The 22,350-nt window shown below is 43.8% G+C and overlaps 1 protein-coding gene and 1 long non-coding RNA gene across 2 annotated transcripts; both read right to left on the bottom strand.

Moving 5' to 3' along the window:
* Positions 1-282: 282 nt before the first annotated feature.
* LOC139677841 (uncharacterized) lies at positions 283-1,367 on the bottom strand. The gene is made up of 3 exons (XR_011698933.1): positions 1,308-1,367; positions 1,153-1,218; positions 283-347 (listed from the first exon to the last, which is right to left on the bottom strand). It is a non-coding gene; the product is annotated as an uncharacterized lncRNA (long non-coding RNA).
* Positions 1,368-1,373: 6 nt separating this feature from the next.
* On the bottom strand, positions 1,374-22,042 carry LOC139677828 (PAX3- and PAX7-binding protein 1-like). The gene is given in 16 exon segments (XM_071568148.1): positions 1,374-1,992; positions 3,172-3,302; positions 3,704-3,850; positions 4,100-4,166; positions 4,424-4,500; positions 5,060-5,181; positions 5,328-5,430; positions 5,432-5,473; positions 7,547-7,593; positions 7,596-7,745; positions 10,104-10,219; positions 10,605-10,704; positions 13,228-13,367; positions 18,365-18,476; positions 18,686-19,058; positions 21,665-22,042. Coding segments are annotated over 12 exon segments (1,239 nt in total). The 5' UTR covers positions 10,694-10,704; positions 13,228-13,367; positions 18,365-18,476; positions 18,686-19,058; positions 21,665-22,042; the 3' UTR covers positions 1,374-1,844.
* Between the last annotated feature and the right edge of the window lie 308 nt (positions 22,043-22,350).

The following is a 22,350-nucleotide window of genomic DNA, read 5'->3' as shown; positions in this document are numbered from 1 at the left end:
TAGCAAGGGTTTCCGTTGTTTTGCTAAAACTCCAAAGGTGCTTAAGAACTTCTGAGATAAGACAATGAACAATGAACGCACATTGAGGTCTTTGCCCAGTGCTTAAAAACTAACGAGTTCTTTTGTGAGCCTCTGTACACCTGGCACTCATCATCCCTGCCTCTCCTCCCGGCTATGAAACTTCCCAAAACCAAATGGAATGGCAGGAAAGCTCCGAAATTCCCCCAAAACTCTATTCCTACCTTGGTCTAGTTGCTTTAGCTTCAGCAAAATCCTGTTTTTGACATTTCCAAATAAAAATAAAGTCCTTTTCTTCCTGGAGCCCACCTCCAAAATTCAAACGCGACCTTCAGAATAGAACATGCCCATGAATTGCTGCCACAAGCAGTGCCAGGCAGGAGCCGCCCGGCCTTTACCTCCCCCACACAGACTGTTTGCTGCCAGCACCAGCAGCTTTTTGGGCTGACATGTGCAAAGTCGGCCGGCACCCACGGAATTGCCTTTGCTCCCTTCCTAAAGGAACAAAGCTTCCCGAGTTGCAGCCCCAACAACTCCTTCACCAGATGAGTTTATTGAAACAACTTTTCAGAGCAGGCATTTCTGAGCGTACTCCATCAATCCCAAGAGTTCAGAAAAAACACTGTCCGCTGTCCAAAGGAACTGTGCATGTTACACGTGAAATGTTTTTACATCCTCATTTAAACCATCACATGAGCATAAATGGCACTCATTATGCAAATTGCAACAGTTCCCCTAAAAATAATTAGGGCACAAACGGAAATAGTTCTTAACCCAAGGCTGTTACAGCTGCCCCATGCCTTGGACCCCAAGACCAAGTCACTACTGTTCTGATATAAATCAACAGATTTTTAAAAAATGTTTTCTTGTTTCTTTACATTTACCTTTGATCCTTGTTTTTTTAAAAGAACATTCTTATATGGTATTTAGTGGGAAGTGTAACATTTGAATATTTACTAAAATATAAGTACTTCCAAGCTTTTTTCACCTTCATTCTTCTTGACATCTTTAGCCACACTAATCTGAAGAAGCAGGTTCCATGGATTACATTAGAAAACCAACCAACAAAACCCTGAAAACCACCACAACCCCCCCACCCCAAAATGGGACACAAAGTGGATTTGAGCAACTTACGTGTCTGGACTTCAGGAAGTGCTGCCGTCTACACGTGCACCATCAGCACAAGTTCTCATTCTTTGACTGTATTAAAATAATTCAGCATTGAGTTTGGAGTTCCCTTTTGAAAAACAGTCTTCTGAGTTGATATTCTGAATGCAAACCACTTTTACCTGCTCCACTTGGAGTGCAGCCCAGCTGCTTCTTAAAGGTCAGGTTCCATTCCAATGTGTGTACTTTTGAGCTCACAATTTTCACACAGTTGAATGTTTTACCAGTTCCTTTGACCAACAGTACGATCATTTTATTGTCAAAATAAGTAATTTTTAGCAAATGAAAAGCTTATTGCAACAATACATCTTTATACCCAGTGTGAAAGCAACATGATGTTATAAATAAATGCATACAGTGTATTACACAAAGTATATTGTACACATGCCATGTAACCATGGAGCAATTAACAGCAGTACAGGACTACTGAGCATGGGCACAAAGTACTCTTGTAAACAAGATTTTGAGAAACTTGGAGAAAAAGGTGGCTTCTGGAAAGATGAAAATCTTGGGATTCCATTTTTGTTTTAAATGAAGTCAATGATTTTTATTTTTCAGGGTGCTGTCTATAAGAATGCACTTCGTATTGAAACAAAGATCAATACTATACAGTTTAAGAAACTTTACATATGTACATAAATTACACATCAGGAATGGTTTTAAAGCTCAAAATGAGTTGTGGGAAAAGTCTCTTTTCCCTCTATTAAAATCTTTACCTCTTTCACGTTGTGATCATTTGCAACTGTCTCGGCGTGATCCAGGGCTCGGGTACTCGCCAGGAGCTTTATGACCTGCCTGATGTGCTCCCTAAAAGGAGGGAGGAGAAGTCAGTAAAGGGGTAGAACAATCAATGACATGGATTAATATCCCAACAGAAGGCTACGTCATGAAAGCCATATCATAAATATTCCTGCCTCAGATTTATTAGAGTTGCTTAATTAGGGCAACAGCAGCAGATTTGTTTAATGCTGGGAAAAGGCAGGACAGAAGACAGAAATTAAATTAGAACTTCCCATGAAAATAAGGCTAACTGCATGTTTCTCTCCCAATACAAACTTTTACCAAGTTTGTACTTACACCTGGTAAAAAAGGTTCTTTCAAACCTAGACACAGACTACCAAAAGAGAGAGTTCAAAAATTTCAATGAACTTCACACACAAATTGCTACACTGATACACAAGAGTATAACAAGACTGGAAGATTCTTTATTCCTGTGCTGTTGCTGTTGCCAAACCATTACAGGCCAGCAGTGATGTGTCTAATCTGAACTTCTAATTAAGCTGATTATGGGACTCAAGCAAAGTGACTCTTGGATCTAAGGCCAAAAAGTTCATCCAGCTGGTTGTGTAAATGAAATCAGAAGGTTTGTACTGTATAGGAAAGACAGTTTGCAATTCAGAAGCCATTATGCAGGAATCAGCAGGGCTCACAGGGTGAAATAGTCCACATGCAGTAGCTGCAAAATTTGGCAGAATAAAAGGTGGTTTTGTTTGGAAGGGACACCTTCCATAGCCCAGGTTGCTTCGAGCCCCATCCAACCTGACCTTGGACACTTAAAAGGATGGGGCAGCCACAGCTTCCCTGGGCAACCTGTGCCAGTGCCTCACCACCCTCACAGGGAAGAATGTCTTCCTAAAATCCAACCTAAATATCTCCTCTTGCAGTTTAGAACCATTGCCCCTTGAGTGGACATGATCTGCCCATATAAAAAGTCCCTCTCCTTCCATTTTACAAACCCCCATAAGAGTCTGTGACACTGAGCAGTGGTACAACAGGTATCATCAGTGTTTCAGTATTTCCAGGAGGTGCTGTGTCCAGACACTTTAAAAATATCCCCATGTACCACACGGTAACATTTTGGAAGTCTCCTTTTAAAGAAGTTTCCAAAGACACTCCACAGGATGGAGACAGTTACTCATGTTTGCATGTACAGGCAAAATAAAACAAATGACAAGAACTGCAATTGCTTTAACTCAAGGTAATTACCTTGCATTTCTCTTCTCTACATCAGAGCAACCAATGCTGTGTCTGTAAATTGTATCAGCCAGGTGAGCAAGGTATCTACAGGAGTTTTCTAGCTGGGAAATAGTCTTGTCTCCTCTTAGATTACTGAACCACTGTTAGGAAAGCAAGCAATTACCCAGGCAGAACAGGAAAAGAAAGTTAAATACAATGTAAGAAAATTCTTACAAACCATGTAACATGATTGGGGAAATCTGCCAGCTGAGATTGAGGTGACAAGACCCAACTGAGTGAAAAAATGAGAAAACTACCAAAAAAGTATCCAAAATCCAAGCAGTGTGACACTGAAACCCACAAAATACCTACACGAAATACAGGTATAAGCCAGAGAAGTTTCTTTCTTTAGTTTGTGTGTTAAAAAATACAAAATCTCTTTTTCACTGACACTACAACTTTTGAAATACCAAACCCGAGATTTCATAGGCAACTTCAAGTTTTAACCACATTTTCCTTTAATTGCAATCTGTGATTTTAAACATTGTTTGATTTTACTTACACTTTGAGCCTTCTTCATGCTGTCCTCTCCATACTCTGAGTTTTGAAAAGCCATAAGAATGTGCCTGTTCAGCAGCCCATCTATGGACAGCTCCTGGAGAGTTTGATTTGAAAGGATCCCATACCACTGGAGAAAGTTTCCTAATAACTGAAAATAGGCATTTCAAGACTTACTGAAACCAGAAAGTTGATCAAACACATCAAACATTTAAAAATATTTAATATTTTAAATATCTTGCAAACCTATTCAGAATACAGTCTCCCTCACAGTGCATTACCAAAGACTAAGGATCCTCATTTAGAGATTACAGCAGCTTCCATCTACCCTTTTCCACAAATTTGAGAAGTATTTTATTGCTACACTGTCTCAGACCATTTACCAGATGTATTTACTCACCTTACCAGAGGACCAAAACTGACGTTGGAAAAACAAATATGGACCCGAGTTCTTGTTTTCTAAGATGCTGCAAAGTAAAGAGATTTCTTAATGAGCAACCAAGACCACATCTCTGTCTGCAATTTGCTGGTTTCCAGCACACAATTCATTTCCATAAATACTCCCTTCCATCCTTCTTGTCTTTGCTAAATTCTACCAGGAGGATAACAAAAAGATGTCCTGTATCCAGGCACTGAACCACACTGGGAAAAACCCTGTTAACTGTGGACAGAAGGCAGCAACTTGCTAAGGAAAATCTAACACCATAGTTGAAAGTCAACTTACTTTTTTGGATAGAAGGGCATGAATACATCAGCATCTAGTGTTCTCCTCATTCTTAGCAATAATGCCTTCAAAAGCATCTGAAACAGATCATTTTATTTTTAGATGTCCAAGGCACTGCTTAGTAGTTAAAAATCGGAAATTGATTTTTAAAACAATAAAGAACATTTGTGAGCCCAACAGTAAGGGCACACATATTTAAGCACCCATCCAGTCTTAAAGGAAGAAGCCTGTAATAATGAAAACATCTGAACTTTGACAGGTTCCATTAAAGCCTGAACTCTTAACATCAGTTGCTGCACTCACAGAAGGCAAAGTAAAACTACCCAATTTCCAGGCACTGCATTTGAAAAGATTGCAGAGATCTTAAGAAAGAAAACACAGTATTTGTAGCAGACCCTTAAAGCAAAACTGGAGACCAACAAGTCTTACATTTGGTGTATCTTTTTATCTCCAGTATCTATTTTGGGGAGGTTTCACTGAGTTCCTTCTCTTAATCTATCACCATACTTGACTGTTCACAACCAAGCTGCCGAGCATCAAATAAACCGAAAACTTCTCTTTCTTCCTCTGTTTTCCAGCATTAAGTATAGTAAAAATATATTCAAATTCCTTAAATTATGGAAAAAACCAACTCACTTGTGTGTTTTTGTTTTCTGCATTCACCACTGAGGGGTATCCACCTACTGGTTTCTGTACAATTGCCACCACTCTACATGTCTGTGTGGTAGAAAAAGGATCCCAGATATTTTCTGAAATCACTGTAAGAGAGTAAAGAATTACCCCCCCTTGAACATACTCAAATACAGGTATTGATCATTCATTTATTTACAAAACAGTAAAATCTGAAAGCACAAACAAGCACGAGATTCCACAACCCCTTCCCCACCATTTTCCAAACCTATACCTGTTAATTTAGGAAGAACAACTCGCTCTACAATGGTAGGCAACAGTGAAATATCAGCATCATCTTTCACTTGCTCCTGCTCTTCACAGCCGTAAAACAGCAAAGGATTCAAACCACAACATTGTTTCAAAATCTCGACACTTGCCCTAATAAGAGAATTTGAGTTCGATACCTAAAAAGAGATTTGAGTCAACACATACAAGAAGCAACACGTATGCAAGGATCATACACTCACAAAACAAACTCTAAAACACTCAACCAGATGAACCAATTCACTCTCTTAGCCCACAGTCACCGATAGAATGAAAACCTAAAATAGCAGAAACCTGATTGTTTTCACAGTTGTTGCCCCACAGATTTTAACTTGTACTTACACCAAAAAGAAAACCCCAGAGATCAGGGTACAAGTGGGAATTACAGTTCAATTGTGCAGAACTACAAAATTATACTTTCTGGATTCAAAACATCTCTTTATGAGCACCTTGTATTTTTTCTAACTTAACAAAGTGCTTACCAGGACCAGCAACAGTCAGGAGGGAACACAGTTAGACTTGAGAATTCTGTACCATGTCTCTAACTAACCTGAGTTTTCTTTTGTCAGCCTGGAAACTCACTGAGAAATGACAAGGCAGAAGGGACAATGTGCAGAAACGGTTTTAAATTTAATGAGGACATATTTCAGATGTTCCCTGGTTTGATTAATGAAGTAAATCATAATAAATTAACAAATTAATTAAATACTCTGGATTCCCTCTGAAGAGGACTCACGCTTCCCTCCCTCTGCAATCAGAGCAGAGGTGACAGAAAACTCCCTTTTAAAAAATTTCTCTTAGTAGTTAAGAAAACACTTCTGAAAAAAAAAAAAAAGAAGAGAGCAGGAGTCAAAAGGTACCTGAACTGTTTGTCCTGGTGGCAGCTCATGTAAGCACAACATGCAGGCTGCAGAACGAACATGGGCCAGGATACTGGGCTGCAGCAATGTCTGCTTTTCCCTTGCTCCCCACCTGGTAACTGGGTAATGCAGACTAGGAGGGAGACTGGGATATTGCCAGCCAGAGTTCCACAGGGCACGAAGGTGCAGGGGTGTCAGAGACTGAAACGGTTAATGATTTATGCATTCTAAGAAACTTTGCGGGCTTTTGACTTTTGCATTATACCCCTGATGGGCAGTTGGGGCCATCCCTGCAGTGCTCGAGCCCTTTTAAGGTGCAGATAAAGGAATTACAGGAGCAATTAGGAAAAGAACTCCCACAGTCGACTGATGAACGTGAAGCAGTTCGGGGGAAAAGAAAATAAATCTGTTGCTTCAACATTACAAAATGAGGAAGAAAAAAATTAAAAGCTTGCAATGAAAAATTGTGAATTACATCAATTTGGAATACCCCAGACCGGTAGAGGTTAACAAACCCCTGTATCCCTCTGAAGAACTAACAGAATTTAAGCAAGGCCATTCAGAGAACATAGTCAAAATACAGCTGTAAGGACCGTGAATCAGAAACTGAATAGCATCAATCACCCCCTGAGGGCAGCTGCCCCCAGCAGTCCAACACTGGGGTCCCCTCAGCCCCACCACAAACCTGTTTAACCAGTCCACAGCGGCCAGATGTGTCCTTTTTTGCAGACGTCTGCCAGCAGAAAAAATGAAACCGATAAAGGCTTCTACAGCTGCTATGACTGGTTCTCATTGTCCTTTGAGAACATGAAGTAACAGCAAGACTGAAAAGTTATGCTGGTTATTTTTCTTTTGGGTTGTTTGCATGTTCTTTATCTTTAAAATGTTGTGATCCAGGTTACCCCTGTCTCCCTTCCCAGGAGCGGGTCCTGACAAGGTGACAGAAAGGAAGATATATAACCTAGAGACTTCGGTTGCAACTCAACATAAGAACAGGCTTCTTAGTTCAACTTCTGAAGACACAGCATATCTAGTCACAATTTTCTCTGAAGTATTGTAGAGCCTAAATGCATTTCCACAGAACCACAGAACGCTTCAGGTTGGAAGGGATCTTAAAGATCACCTAGTTCCAACTCACTGCCATGGGCCAGGACACATTTATTTATGTTGTTGGACCTTTCTGGCTGACAGTGGTATGTGCTGAATTGAACTCTGGCCTGCTGGAAGTCCACAAACTCCACAAAAGCTCTGCCCCAAGAGAGGTGCCTGTTTTAAACTTCAGCCCAAGAACACACCTTCAGCAGAAGCTACCTGAAGAGGACCTCACCTCCAGAGGAGTCCAGATAAGCAGCTTAAGTCTGATTAAAGGGTTAACAGCTTTGGTAAGCAGAGGCCAACATAAGCATCCTTATAAGAAGCAAAGTACTTGGAGCACCAAGCTTCAAACTGTGACTTAATACAATCAATTGAGTAAAAGCTTTCCAAAACATCATCAAAAACTTTGCTGGATTCTTTCAATATACGATCTGGCAGGGGAGAAAAGAAGCAAGAAGTTAATTACTTATTTCCTGTAATACCTCTTTCAAGACATTCTTTGATGCTCCCTGACATAAGCTAACTCCTATAAACCAAACCAAAAAACACCACCTTTAAAAGTTGTTACTTCTGCCTCAAATACACAAAGCAATAGAACCATGAGCACATGAGTACTCTCCAACAGACTGTCTTACTTCAAATACTTCATTAAATGATCTTCATTTACCAGATGCCCGAGTGATGATGAATTGTTCTGTATTCAGAGTGGACTGAACTTCCATGCTGGCCTCGTGCATGGGAGCTTTGAACAGCTCATCTCCAGGTCCCTTCTAATCCAAATTATCTTACATCTTTGATGAGCCAAATGCAAACACAGGAAGGCATCTCAGATAAGACAACGGAAATGGCAGCTCAGACAGAGCAGACACCGTGCTAAACTCCTGCCCAGAACATGCCTGTTAGCACTGGGCAATGATCATAATCCCTTAGCACCTTCTTTACTGTTTTTCTTTTATTTACAGTTCTGATTTACGGTCCAGACCTTTTTCTCTACATATAATTTTCCTTTCATCTTTTCTACTTCCCAGGGTTAGTTTCATTTTGATCAGTCATATTTGCTGCAGCAACAGTTGTTCAGTTACAGCAGCAACCTGTACATAACGAACACAACTGGTACACACGGCAGGTAGAGAAAGAGCTGAGGGAACAGGAGACTTTGTCATATAACCACACTGTTCATACTGGGATCAAGAAAAGACAATAAATATAAAGCTGGCAGGTCCCAAGTGCACCCCTCTGTTCCACAGAGCTCACTGCTGTTTCTGGACTAACATGACCATTATGAATGATTAACAAAAGGTTTTAAAAATACTGTACCTACTGAGAAACTGAAGAAACTCCTACAAAACGCTTTTGCACACATGGAAGTGCCAAATTACCAAGAGGAATTTAGCCACACTGAGTTTTAATCTAGATAATTTAATTTAGCAAAGATAATTATAGCACCTAACAACTCTAAACAGTTGCTCTGTTTATCAAGAAGCTCTCCCTGCACCCACAATTTCAGTAAATCAGCCAGCAACTAAAGAGGTGAAAACTGCACTTCCAAAGGAGCTGACAACTAGACAGTTCATCTAACTGCTTTCTAATCTGTTCATATTTTCAGTCTCTACAGCTACCTACAGCAATGACTTTGACATTTATTACCTTCTCTGTGGGAAGTGACCTTTTTATTTTAAACCTCTCCTATCACTTAATTTTATGATCCCCAGTACTCATATCATCTCATATTCTTCGCCTTGAAGCAATCAGAACTGCTCAGTCCCTCCTCAAATGCAACACAAGAAATTCTATGTATCTGATGCTTGCTGCTCTCCTCCTCCTCCTTTCTTCTAATCTGGTTAAACTCTTTAATCAAAGAGAATGGTAATTGTGCCACAAGATTTTTCTGCAATGTTTGTATTCAACATTGTTTTCTATCATCAGCAAACTTTGCCAGGCTGTAACAAGACTCTACAAAATTTCTGTCATTGCATTGCTAGAATCTCATGCAAAACTCCACAAAATACTTCCAAGTAACCAAAAAAAGTTTCTAAAGCACTAAAGTTTTCAAAATTTCCCAGGCAACACAAACAGGCATTTCAAGAACAATAAACCTTGTTACACACTAGAAGGAAGACTTACTGAAGGTCCCAGAGACTACTGCCTACCAGTGAAATAACATCTACATTAAATAAAAAGAATCACACTAAAATGGAGCATTCAGTTGGCTGCAAGCTGCACCAAGCTGGTGAAAGAGACTGTTCTGGTCACACTTCAGTCTCAGGAATGAACAGCTCCTAAACTTTCTCTAAAATATGATGACATATAGAGACAGGATTACATTTGAATCTTATTCTTTTTTTTCCTGCCAAAGACTCGGTATTTTGTTCTGTAAGGCTGTGAGAATTGGGATTGCTCAGTCTGGAGAAGAGAAGGCTTCAGGCTGACCTAACTGTGGCCTTACAGTACCTGAAGGGAGTCCACAAGAAAGATGGATACAGACTATTTAGAAGAGCATGTAGTGACAGGACAAGGGGAAATGGCTTCTCACTGACAGCGAGCAGGGTTAGATGGGATACTGGGAACAAATTCTTCCCTGTGAGGGTGGGAGGCCCTGGCACAGGTGCCCAGAGAAGCTGTGGCTGACTCACTGCTGGAAGTGTCCAAGGTCAGTTTGGATGCGACTTGGAACAATCTGGGATAGTGGGAGGTGTCCCTGCCCATGGCAGGGGTTTGGAACTAGAGAAGCTTTAAGGTTTCTTCCAACCCGAACCACTTCATGATAAAGCCTAAGTAGCTTTTCTAACCTCGCTCCAAGTTGAAGTTTGTGATATCTGTTGACGTTTCCTCATCATCGCTGGAAAGGCCTTCAAGGTGATCTGCCATCTTCCCAGTTTGCTCTCTTGCTTGTCTACAGCGAGCTCTGAAAAAGATAAACCAGCTCTCACTTCTTTCTTCCCACCTAAACAATGAACGCACGCACCCAAGCTTGTCCTAGCTTTTAATTCAAGGAAAGTCAGGCTGAAAGAACTGACACTATGTCACCACCTCAAATACTCCACTCCATTGCTGCCTCAAACAATAGAAGGAAAATAAACCAGCAGAGACCAGGTAAGCTTATTTTAGTGATATTAAACCAGTATCCTGCAATTGTGCCTTGTTTTGTACACTTGCATGGTAAGTTGGGATGTATAAGAACACCTCTGCCCAGCATACCAGCAGAAGTGTCAGTATGTCACACAGGACAGTTGTATCATCATGTAAGCAGGCAAAGACTCCTCAAAGGACAAGAAATCTCATCCTCTTACCTTCCAGCCTCTCTTTCTGCAGTTCGATGCTTGCCTTGTTCTTGATAGGTCGCTCTGTCTCGCCCAAAAGGATCAAGATTTGGTGCCATCAGTGCTTTACCTGTAAAATTACATCGATGAAAATTAAAATGCCTACTCGTGATTCCATAAATGTGCTGGAGGCAGTTTCATAAGAGCCTGTTACCTACTTTTAAGCTAAGTGTAAATTGAAGTAAAAAGTCAAAGTTTTCAAAAAAAAAAAAAAAACAGAAGCCTGAATTCATCAAGTGCAGATGTTAAAACAGAAAGCAGTGGAGTTTGGGAAAACTTCCCCTTAAATGTCAAATAGTTTTCACCAGACCTCACTCTTGTCCATCTCACAACAGTGCCAAATTACACAAAAGTAAACAGTTTTAATGGAAATTGCTTAGATTGACTCTTCTAAGACAAAAAGTTCTCCTTACATATTCACCATGCATCTTTTGAAAAGAAAATTAACAGAAAGGCAGGGAAGAGTGACTGGAGTAAGAACACAACATTTCAGAGTTTCATTGAGTTTCTAAGTTCATATGCTTTAGATTGCCTGAAGTTTAAAACACATGAAAGTCTACAGGAAGATAAATCATCTTCGCTCCTCTTCAAGCTGTGGTTATCTTTCCAGATGTCCCTGGTTATAGAAAACACAGTTAAATCAGCAGCCAGCTGGCAAGAGTGTTTCCAGTTCCTTCTTCCCAGGTAAATTTTAAACACTGGATGGAATGCCAGCCAGTGCTCAAGTCCACCCACTGACACATTAACATTTAAAAAACAGCCTATCCAAACTTCAGGAGTAAATTCACATGTTCTGACTAAATCTATTTACCAATTCATCATTACAGGTACTAATGACCATCTATGTCAGTGTTCCAATTCTATACCAAAACTACTGAGAGCCTTCTCAAAACTACCACATACTATGTAAGAGCTGTCTGTAAAGCCCAACCCTGGCCATGAAACTATTCCCACACCCCCATTAAATTTCAGTCTAAAAGAATCCAATCGAAGCTTCTAGGAACAACATTTCTAGTACATTCAGTTTCTAGTTCTCACAACAGCACTTTCACGGTAAAACTGCAAGGCCTGCACATGATTTCTGGGGTTTCACATACAGGCCTCAAAGAATGTGCCTGCAAACCACTCTGGTAAAGGAACAACCAACTCTGCCACCCCAACACTTTATCATCCTTGGTAAATTCTAGCTAATGGTATTACCAAGATTTCATTTCTGGACCCACTGTGACAGAATAGGAAATGGCTTCTATTATAGGATTTTACATCAGCAAATAGGGCAGACAAGAAAGCCATTTTTAAAAATGGGAAGCTCTCCAAAGCATAAGGAGGGCTCCAATTACTAGGATATTTTACCTGTCTTCTTTATTTTTAATGTACTGAATAAAACCTCATCTGGGAAACTGTGGTAGGTTGAGCTGGCAAAATGCCAACTGCCCAACACCGAGTCAGAATATACCTCGCCCCACTGAGAAAAGGGGAAAAAATGGAAACTTAAAACAAGTTTATGTATTTATACAGAAAAGAGAAAATTAAAAGTAAACTACAATATAACACACATCTACACAAGTCAGAAACAAACAGTAACTCCCCACTCCCAGTTGAACACAGAAATCCCACCATTCTAGCTACAAATCACCCAAGAGAACTCAATCCCCCGAGGGACAGACCCAAGCAGGGAGAAAATGAAGCACAAACATTTCACTCTCCTGAGATCCCAGCAGCAGGTGGTGCTGGGGCTGGCCCAGGACAGCAACACAACACATCTGTCCCAGACCAGCAGCCAGGAGGGCCTGGGAGAACTCCTCCTACTCTACTGTACTTATATCCCAGTACCTGGAATGAAACATTTCTTTGGTTGCTCAAGTCAGGTGACACCTGCCCCTCCTAATCTACGTAGGACCACCTGCTAAACAGAGCCCTACCAAAAGGCCTACCTAAAACCACATCTATTGCCACCCAAGTTAACATTTGTAACTCTCACGAGTTTCACATACTGAAGAGTTACCACTACAAGAAACCTCCTCAGTAAGAATACCCATTCAGAAACTCACAGTAAGCAGGAGTTTGGCTAATCTTAAAGTGCATTTTATACAGGGTCTCTTTGTATTAGTCTGATTAGTCTTCCAGTTCTTTAGCTTTACCAGTCAAGTGTCTGAAATGAAATACTCATGCTGGCTACAAAACAGAGCATTAGACAGAAGTGTAGTCCAGTGCTTCATGACTTTGTACAGAGTTAACTGCAGACATTAAATGACATTTATAGATTCAAGGAGGTTAAAATAAATTTTTAAAAAAGGCCTGACATAAGATGAAAATGGGGGCTCAAATGCTACCACTATTTCCACTGACACCATGCATATACATTCAGTGCTAGGAAAGAGAAAATATAGTTAAGAGAAACAGAGAGGAGAGATGAAGTCAGAGTTAGAGTGGTTTGGAGTTTAAAACAAAACAGATTACAGAACTTTCATCTAAACATGCTGCTACCTATTCCAAGAGTAAGGAGAGACTTTTAAAACAGTCACATGTTAAAGATTTACATTTCAATTAGATCATACTAAGTAAACAAGGTTGTTTAAGGAATAATAAAAACCTTCAAGATGGCCTGACTTGAATGGCTTGAAAACTCCGAAGATTCATCTTTAACATCATCTTGTCGTCTTTGGACAAGGCGGGCAGCTCGTGTTTGTACAGCTGGTGCATGGCGGGCTCAGGGGCGTCAATCAGAGGCATCTGTATAAACACAACACACTCCGTAACACCGACCCCTTGGGCTGCCCAGCCTCTGGGTGCCTCCTGTGGCAAAGCAGAATCAGAGGCACCTGTAAAAACACAACACACTCCGTAACACCGACCCCTTGGGCTGCCCAGCCTCTGGGTGCCTCCTGTGGCAAAGCAGAATCAGAGGGAACTGTATAAACACAAGACACTCCGTAACACCGACCCCTTGGGCTGCCCAGCCTCGGGGGTGCCTCCTGTGGCAAAGCAGAATCAGAGGGAACTGTATAAACACAACACACTCCGTAACACCGACCCCTTGGGCTGCCCAGCCTCTGGGTGCCTCCTATGGCAAAGCAGAATCAGAGGGAACTGTATAAACACAACACACTCCGTAACACCGACCCCTTGGGCTGCCCAGCCTCGGGGGTGCCTCCTGTGGCAAAGCAGAATCAGAGGGAACTGTATAAACACAACACACTCCGTAACACCGACCCCTTGGGCTGCCCAGCCTCTGGGTGCCTCCTATGGCAAAGCAGAATCAGAGGGAACTGTATAAACACAACACACTCCGTAACACCGACCCCTTGGGCTGCCCAGCCTCGGGGGTGCCTCCTGTGGCAAAGCAGAATCAGAGGGAACTGTATAAACACAACACACTCCGTAACACCGACCCCTTGGGCTGCCCAGCCTCTGGGTGCCTCCTATGGCAAAGCAGAATCAGAGGGAACTGTATAAACACAACGCACTCCGTAACACCGACCCCTTGGGCTGCCCAGCCTCGGGGGTGCCTCCTATGGCAAAGCAGAATCAGAGGGAACTGTATAAACACAACACACTCCGTAACACCGACCCCTTGGGCTGCCCAGCCTCTGGGTGCCTCCTATGGCAAAGCAGAATCAGAGGGAACTGTATAAACACAACACACTCCGTAACACCGACCCCTTGGGCTGCCCAGCCTCTGGGTGCCTCCTATGGCAAAGCAGAATCAGAGGGAACTGTATAAACACAACACACTCCGTAACACCGACCCCTTGGGCTGCCCAGCCTCTGGGTGCCTCCTATGGCAAAGCAGAATCAGAGGGAACTGTATAAACACAACACACTCCGTAACACCGACCCCTTGGGCTGCCCAGCCTCTGGGTGCCTCCTATGGCAAAGCAGAATCAGAGGGAACTGTATAAACACAACACACTCCGTAACACCGACCCCTTGGGCTGCCCAGCCTCTGGGTGCCTCCTATGGCAAAGCAGAATCAGAGGGAACTGTATAAACACAACACACTCCGTAACACCGACCCCTTGGGCTGCCCAGCCTCTGGGTGCCTCCTATGGCAAAGCAGAATCAGAGGGAACTGTATAAACACAACACACTCCGTAACACCGACCCCTTGGGCTGCCCAGCCTCTGGGTGCCTCCTATGGCAAAGCAGAATCAGAGGGAACTGTATAAACACAACACACTCCGTAACACCGACCCCTTGGGCTGCCCAGCCTCGGGGGTGCCTCCTATGGCAAAGCAGAATCAGAGGGAACTGTATAAACACAACACACTCCGTAACACCGACCCCTTGGGCTGCCCAGCCTCTGGGTGCCTCCTATGGCAAAGCAGAACGCTGTGGCTGCTCCAGCAGCACAAACTCTTTCCTTTGCCTCGTCTGCACCATCTGCACTGCCAAAGTGTGGGAAGTGCAGCATTTAATGTTGGCAGCTGTCAACCAGAACAAGAGCATTCTGAAAGCAACTTCTGTAGACTGACTGAGCCTGCACAGCAAGACAACCATTTCAGAGTGTGCAATAAGTCTTTCCAGTTCTTTTGCTTTCTCTACCAAGTGCGTTACATGTTCTATAAGGGTTTACAATTCTCAGACCCCACAGTTTCCTCAATCTTTAAACAAGAAAGTAGAAGTATTCTATACTTAAATGAGAAAATAACCCCACTGTATACACTGAAAAAATCACCCATGAATCCATCCTCCTGAAACCAGCAGCTATTGTTTTGCTCTAACTCTTATTAGCATATGCTGAAATATTATTACTGAAATTGAACCAAGTCCTGCATAACCATGTTATGCCAACTGGAACTCAAATCAGTCAAATGTTTCTCTAGACAATCACTATAACTAAAACAATACAATTGGTGCAACTTATGCATTAAGTATAACCTTAAATGATACACAGGTTAAGTCAGGTCAGACCTGTCACTTTTTTTTTTTTGTGGACTAAATTTTAGCAGCAACTCTGACAAAAATAGGTAATACTAGAACAGTCCTGCCATTAAATAGCAGGTTCACTAGTCACTGTTGCAAAAATTCATTTCCTGGGACAAGTTAAAATTAGACCATTATAAATATTCAAATGCAAACCAGAGCTTTTCACCATCTCTTCATTTGGAAAGGCAAGTTCTTTTGGCATGAACACTTGGGCCATATCCCTCTTACCTGAGAGGAATGCTCATCACTCCACAGTCTGTCAGCCTTTTAGCTCACAGATTTCACTGCTGCCAACCATCCAGAATTACAGTTTTATTCAAAACAAAAGATAATCAGGAATTGTTTCCTGATGTAACTTAGCATGCAACTCAGCAGCTATTAACAAACTTCCTTCAGTAAAATACAAGATTCTGAGATTATGGCTACAGAGCCATTTCAGCTTGCTGAGACTGATATACACAGCAGAGGAGATATCAGCTGGAAAGAAGTATTAGCTCTTTGTGGGATCAGCTGGGCTCCAGGGACTAAAACTGAAGCTACTCTACACCAACCTAAAATATGTACATGTACACCTTTCTTTTGGAGAAAAAAGCACAGAGAAAGATATGCCAGCACTGGACGTCTATATTCAGAATTTAAGACAATTTTGAAAACAGAAATAATAATTAAAAAATACCAGTTTTACTGTAGTTTACCATATAAATACAGCTGCTTCTCTTAAATATGTAAAGAAAATTCTAGCACTGAAAAGTTTAATGAGACTTTTTTCAAAGCATCCCTAGTGGTATTCTCTAATTGTCAAACAAAAAACCCAAACAGTGATGTATTCAGACATATGAATCCACTCAAAAGTAAAACACAAGAATTAGAAGCCTTTAATCAATACTGTGGTTATTGAGTTGCTGACAATTTCACTGACTACTATAAAGTTACAGGCCTCATTCCCTGTTTTATTTAGTCAATACCTTAAATTCAGTGTTTTTCAGAGGTTTTTTGTCCACTTTCACTGTAAGCAGTGTAAGAGGAAAGCAGAAAGCTCCCTAAACATTTAGATCACAGGGGGAATTTTAACCTACAGCCCACATCTTGGACACAGAGTGTGTTTTGATAATCTGCTTTTGGAGGTAAAGTGACAGTTCATCACTTGTGCTGCCAAAGTAGGCTCGGAACAATTCAGTCTTTCTGTATCCACTGCACATTCCTGCATTCCAAATGCACAAACACCTTACCACTCACTGGCCTTCTCAGAAAGCATAATTTTCACAGTAATTGCTCCTGAAGGAAGTCATGCAAGCATCTTCTGCTCCATATTCTTAGTTAGGGGGAAAAAAAGATATCACAGAGGATTTGACCTTACCAGTGCTTGTTAATCAACTCTGCATTAACAGCTGTGCATGACACTCTCTGCTGTGCCTCACCAATGGGCAAAGTGATTCTAATATTCAGAACACCTTCAAAATACCATATTTAAAGATATGTGTTCATATATGTATATATACATACATATATACACATATTATTACACGTATACATACACATTTTATATGCTTATGTATATATTATAATTATATATATTATAAATAATAACAGCAACACTAAATATGAAGCAGTCAGGGGCACAGGTTTTACCAAACAGCTGAAGGCAATTCAGCTCTACGCTCAAAAGACAACAACAATTCACCATCCTACTGCATCCCATTGAAATAAAAACTGACAATGATCACTTGATTTTTCCCTCCTCCTCCCACCTCCATTTTAGAAAACCTTGTGGTGTCCCGTGGGCTGCTGGTTCTGAATCTGATGGTACCTTTGTCGTGCTGAAAGCACTGAATTCCAAACATTATCTGGCCAAATAATGTCACAATAAATGAAATGCTCCAGCTGGACTGACCCATCAGCTCCTGCTTTTGCAGCTCACTGTGCAGACAAATACAGCAACAGCCTTCTCCTGAAACAGCAAAACTCTGTGAATGCCCCTAAAAAGCAGGAGATGACAGAAGTCACATCTTACAAGTTCAACGGACTGGAATGCCAGGTGAGGTACAGGGAGGGTGAGAAAGTTTCCAAGTGTAGAATCCTTAAAAACCAACTACCAGCAAAGCAAGGGTATGTTGTAGGAAAGCAACTGCAGCTGCTGCTAATTTAACAACCAGGCTCGTTAATTTGCTGTCAAATGGCTGGGATTGATTTATTTACTAGTGGAGCTAGGTAGGCCAAAAACCCTCCTTCAAACCGAACTGAAATTGTTACACAACTTCTTAATAATATGTTTTCCTGGTTATACAAAATCTGTCAGACTCAGGAGTGTGGCTTCCTCAGTGAACAATCAATGGCAACTAATTAGTCACACTAATCAATCATTTGGATGAACTAACTGGTTCACACTTCCCAGGTTTGTTCACAACACAGTCTTCACTTTACAGGACTGCAGACTGGTCTCTCCCAATTCCAGGGACACTGGACAATTAATATCTACCCCATTAACACCCAGAATGCTTTTCTGTTCCCCTCCCACACCCACCGAGCTGGGCAAACAGCAGCTTAAACTGCTTGGTCATTCCGACAGGTTCTATATTTAGAAGCTACTGTGCTACTGTATTCAAGTCAGAAGACAACAGAGAAACAGCCCATGTACTGCCAACTGAATTCCACCCCTCCTGTGTGTGCCTAATATATATATATATAAATACAGAAATGGGTAATATATTCAGGAGCTCCTACAACATTTACCACAAAGTAAGTAATCCAACCATTGTGAAAATCTTGAGAAAAAACTAATTATGTTTTTGAGTTGGACATACACATGAAAGAAGGATATTTTCAAGTCTGGGTGTCTCTGAACAGCCACTTTACTTGTACAACTCTTCTCCCTCAGAGCAGAGCAATACCAAGTGACGCCTGGCAGAAGGAAGTCTATAATAATACAGAAGACAAAAGTCTGTCACTGTGTACACAAAACATTCCAGAAACTAACAAGATCATAGTTCAGCCCTTATTTTTGCTAACCTGACATCCAACAAAAGTAAAAAGCAGCATCTGAGTAAACTTGAAATGCCAGAGTATCTACCAAAGTCCTCTAGACAGAAAATCTGCAAGTTTTTAGGCAATCTAAAGTCACTGACCTCGTACACTGTGAAGTTTCTGACAACCAGCTCAGCATGATGAGAAGTTCTTTTCAACCCTGGAATGACCAAACCTTTAGAAGAGTAGTATGTTCTCAGGGTTTGAAAACAGAGGAAAATGTGCTCTTTGGCAGGAACTATGAGACTCTTTTTTTTTTAAGAGATGAATGTTTTTGCATCCTTACCTTTTCTCTGAAACACTCAAGCAAGTCTTGGACATTCCCTCGCATTTCCTGCAAAAACTTACACTGTTCACCAGTACCCCCAAAGACTCTTCTAATCTTTCATTGCCTTGGCAGAGTCCTCTCGGCTTTGCTGACGTTTCTCACATTGCTGCCGATGAGCCTTGTGCATTTCTGTCATGGAGTCCAACCTGAAGGGCAATGGATGAACAGTAAATTTACACCCAAAAGCCTGTCTATTGCAGACCATTGAGATATTAAAGACAGTGCAAGTAGAGCCCATGTATGGGAGATACAGCACAGACACTTTCTCCAACCTTCGTTTGTCACTTCCCCCCCCCTCCATCGACAGCAGGGCCGATGGTTGAAATTCATTTGCCAGACTGTGCTGAGCGCATCGCACCGGCCCCTCCCACAGACTGTCACAGGAGTTGATGGCACACAGAACAGAGCGGGCCCTGAAGAAAAGCTGCTGGAAAGGCTGCAGGGAGAGGGAAACTACAGCTCACACAAAGCACTTCTTCCTCTGCTAACGTGATTCACTGTCAGAGGCTGTAACACTGCAAGGGGCACAGACCAATTTCGAAGACATGTAAAGTGCAAGCTGTTGATTACAAATGATTTCTCATTGCAATTGTGTTGTTCATTCCCGACCTTTTGTGTACCTGACAAGCACATTACAATGGGTAAATAAAAAACCCCACACCAACAAAACCCTGTATACACTAAAAATTAAATTCTTCATCTACTGAAGGGGAAAACTCTGATTTGTAGTTTAAAAGAATGCAGCTTAATATACTGAACACCTCATTGGCCTTTCACTCCTTCACTATAAGATTGTGCAGTGTCCAGAAGATGCAACTCAGATCCCCGAGACCTCCAGGTACCTAAAGGGTCCTACAGGAGCCCCCAAGGACCCCCAACACCCCCAGAGATCCAAAGGGACACACGGGAACCCCCAGGGAACAACAGGGGCCCCAAGAAACACCCAGGGAACTCCAGGGTCTCCCGGCTCTCAAGGGACCCCCAGGGACTCTCAGGCATCTACAGCGGCACCCAAGAGACCCCCAGGAACACCAACCCCAGGGACCCAAAGGGACACACAAGGGCCCCCAGGGAACAAAAGGGACCCCAAGAACCCGCAGAGACCCAGAGGGAACCCAGCACGCAGAGCAGTCCCACAGACCCCCAAGAATTAAAGGGACCCCAGAAATCTATCCGGACCCTCAGCACCTCCAGGAACCCCCAAGAGACCCGCAGGGACTTCCACCATCCCCAGGAACCCTCATGGGACATCCGTGGATCCACAAGGAACGCCAGAGACCCCAAACACCTCCGGGGACACCCTGGGATCTACAGGGTCTTCCCAGCACTCATGGGAGGGCCAGGGTACTACAAAGACCCCGGGACCTCCAGGGATGCCCAAGGGACCTCCAGGGACCAGGGGAACCACCAGAAACCTCGAGAAAATAAAGGGATACCCAGAGACTTACAAGAACCCCCACAAGGATCCCCCCAACACCTTTAGGGACCCAAAGGCACCCACAGGGACCCCAAGAAAACTACGGGGACCCCAAGAGGCCTCTAGAGATCTACAGCGTCCTACGGAAACACCCTAGTACGTCCAACACTCCCAGATATGCAAAGGCATCCACACGGACCCCCCAGAAAACCCCGGGGAACTCCAGGGTCTGCCGGCACCCAGGAGACCCTCAGGGACACCCAGGGATCTACAGAGACTTTACAGCACCTCCAGGAACCCCCAAGAGACTCCCAGAGAACACCACCACCCCCAGGGACCCCCATGGGATACTCAAGGACCCACAAGGAACCCCAAAGACCCCTCAGGGACTCCTCACAACCTCGGGGACCCTCAGATATCTCCTGAGAGCCCAGGGATCCTTCAGGGTTCTACAGGGATTCCTGGCAATCAGGGGACCCCCAGGGAACTACAAACACCTTCATGGACACCCAGGGCCCCCCAGCGATCTGCAGAGACACCCCCCCACCCCACCCCCCCAAGACCCTCTGGACCTTAAAGAGACACCCAAGGACCTCCAAGGACCCCAATGAACCCCAAAGTCCCCCAACATCCAGGGACACCCAAGACCCCCAGAGACCCCCATGGAACACTTCTGGACCGACAAGGACCCTCAACACTCACAGGGACCGCCAGAGACACCCCAGAGATTTACAGGGACTTGTGGCACTCAGGGGAGCCCCAGGGAACTCCAAAGAACCCCAGGGACCTCCAGGGACACAGAAAAACAGCAACAATCCCCAGGACTAAAGGGATCCCCAAAGACCTACAGGGACCCCAAAGGGAGCCCCAAAAGAAAGGGGATCGCCAGGGACACCACCAGAAATCTTAAGGAACCCCCAGCACTCCCAGAACACCCAAGGGAACCCAAACACGCACTGGGACCCTCATGGGACACTCCTGGACACATAAGGACCCCCAGAGTCCTCCAGGGACCCCCAGCACCACAATGGACCCCCAGGAATCAGCAGGAACGCCCCAGAAACCACCAGGGTTCTAGGGGGTCCTGCAGGATCCCCCGAGGACCCCAAACACCTGCAGAGACCTACAGGGCTATTCTGAAACACGGCAATAAAAGCTACTGTATTGCCGGTAGATAAGGAGTCTTCTGGGTAAATATAAACGGGAAACGCTTACGGAAACATTTACTGCAATGCTGTAAATAAAGAACTCCTCTAAATCACCGAAATCCGCAGATATTTGAGAGTATTTGATGCAGGAAGAATCACAGGCTACTTTCCACAGACAGTAACTCGCCTCCTTTGCCACGGCCGAGTCTCTCGTGCTCCACGTGGGCTTCCAGCGCTGGGACCTTGCGGCTTCTCGCTGCTCAGCCACTTCCTCGCTCGGCTCCAGTTTGCGCTGTTTGTCGCTGGGGCCGGAGCGGAGCCCCCCGGGACCCCCGCCCGGCAGAGCCGAGCTCGGCGCCGCCGCCCGCGCTGCTCCCGCCGGGACCGTGTCCCGGCAGCCTCGGGATTCCTCCGGGGGCCAGGCGGGACTTATTCTTTTTTACTTCTTTCCTTTTCCCATGTATTTGCGTTCCTATTGTATTGTATTGCCTGCAAAATAAAACGAGGCGCCGCAAAGCCTTCCCCCAGGACGGGAAAGCACCCACCGAGCTGCACGCAGAGTATTTGTCCGTGCATGGAATGCCACTGAGGCCCAGCCCAGCCCAGCCCCTGCCCCGCGGCCCCGGCACTCACGATCTTGGCGGCGGCGCTGCGGGCGATGGTGCCGGCGCCGCGCTCCAGGAACGCCTCTGGAGCAGCCGCACCGGCGGCGGGATGTTCCCCGCGCGCTCCCGCGGCACCGGCTGCGGCAGGTGCGGGAAAACAGCGCCATGAACGAACACGGGATGGCGCTCCCGGACAGCAGAGAGCGCAGTACCGACGGAGCTCCCTCTACCCAAACGACGGTTCGAATCCCGCCCTCGGCCGGCCCCT

This window comes from Pithys albifrons, chromosome 1 (assembly GCF_047495875.1).
Source record: "Pithys albifrons albifrons isolate INPA30051 chromosome 1, PitAlb_v1, whole genome shotgun sequence".
Taxonomy (NCBI): domain Eukaryota; kingdom Metazoa; phylum Chordata; class Aves; order Passeriformes; family Thamnophilidae; genus Pithys; species Pithys albifrons.
Note: the sequence above shows the minus strand (reverse complement) of the source record. Positions and strands in the feature narration are given on the sequence as shown.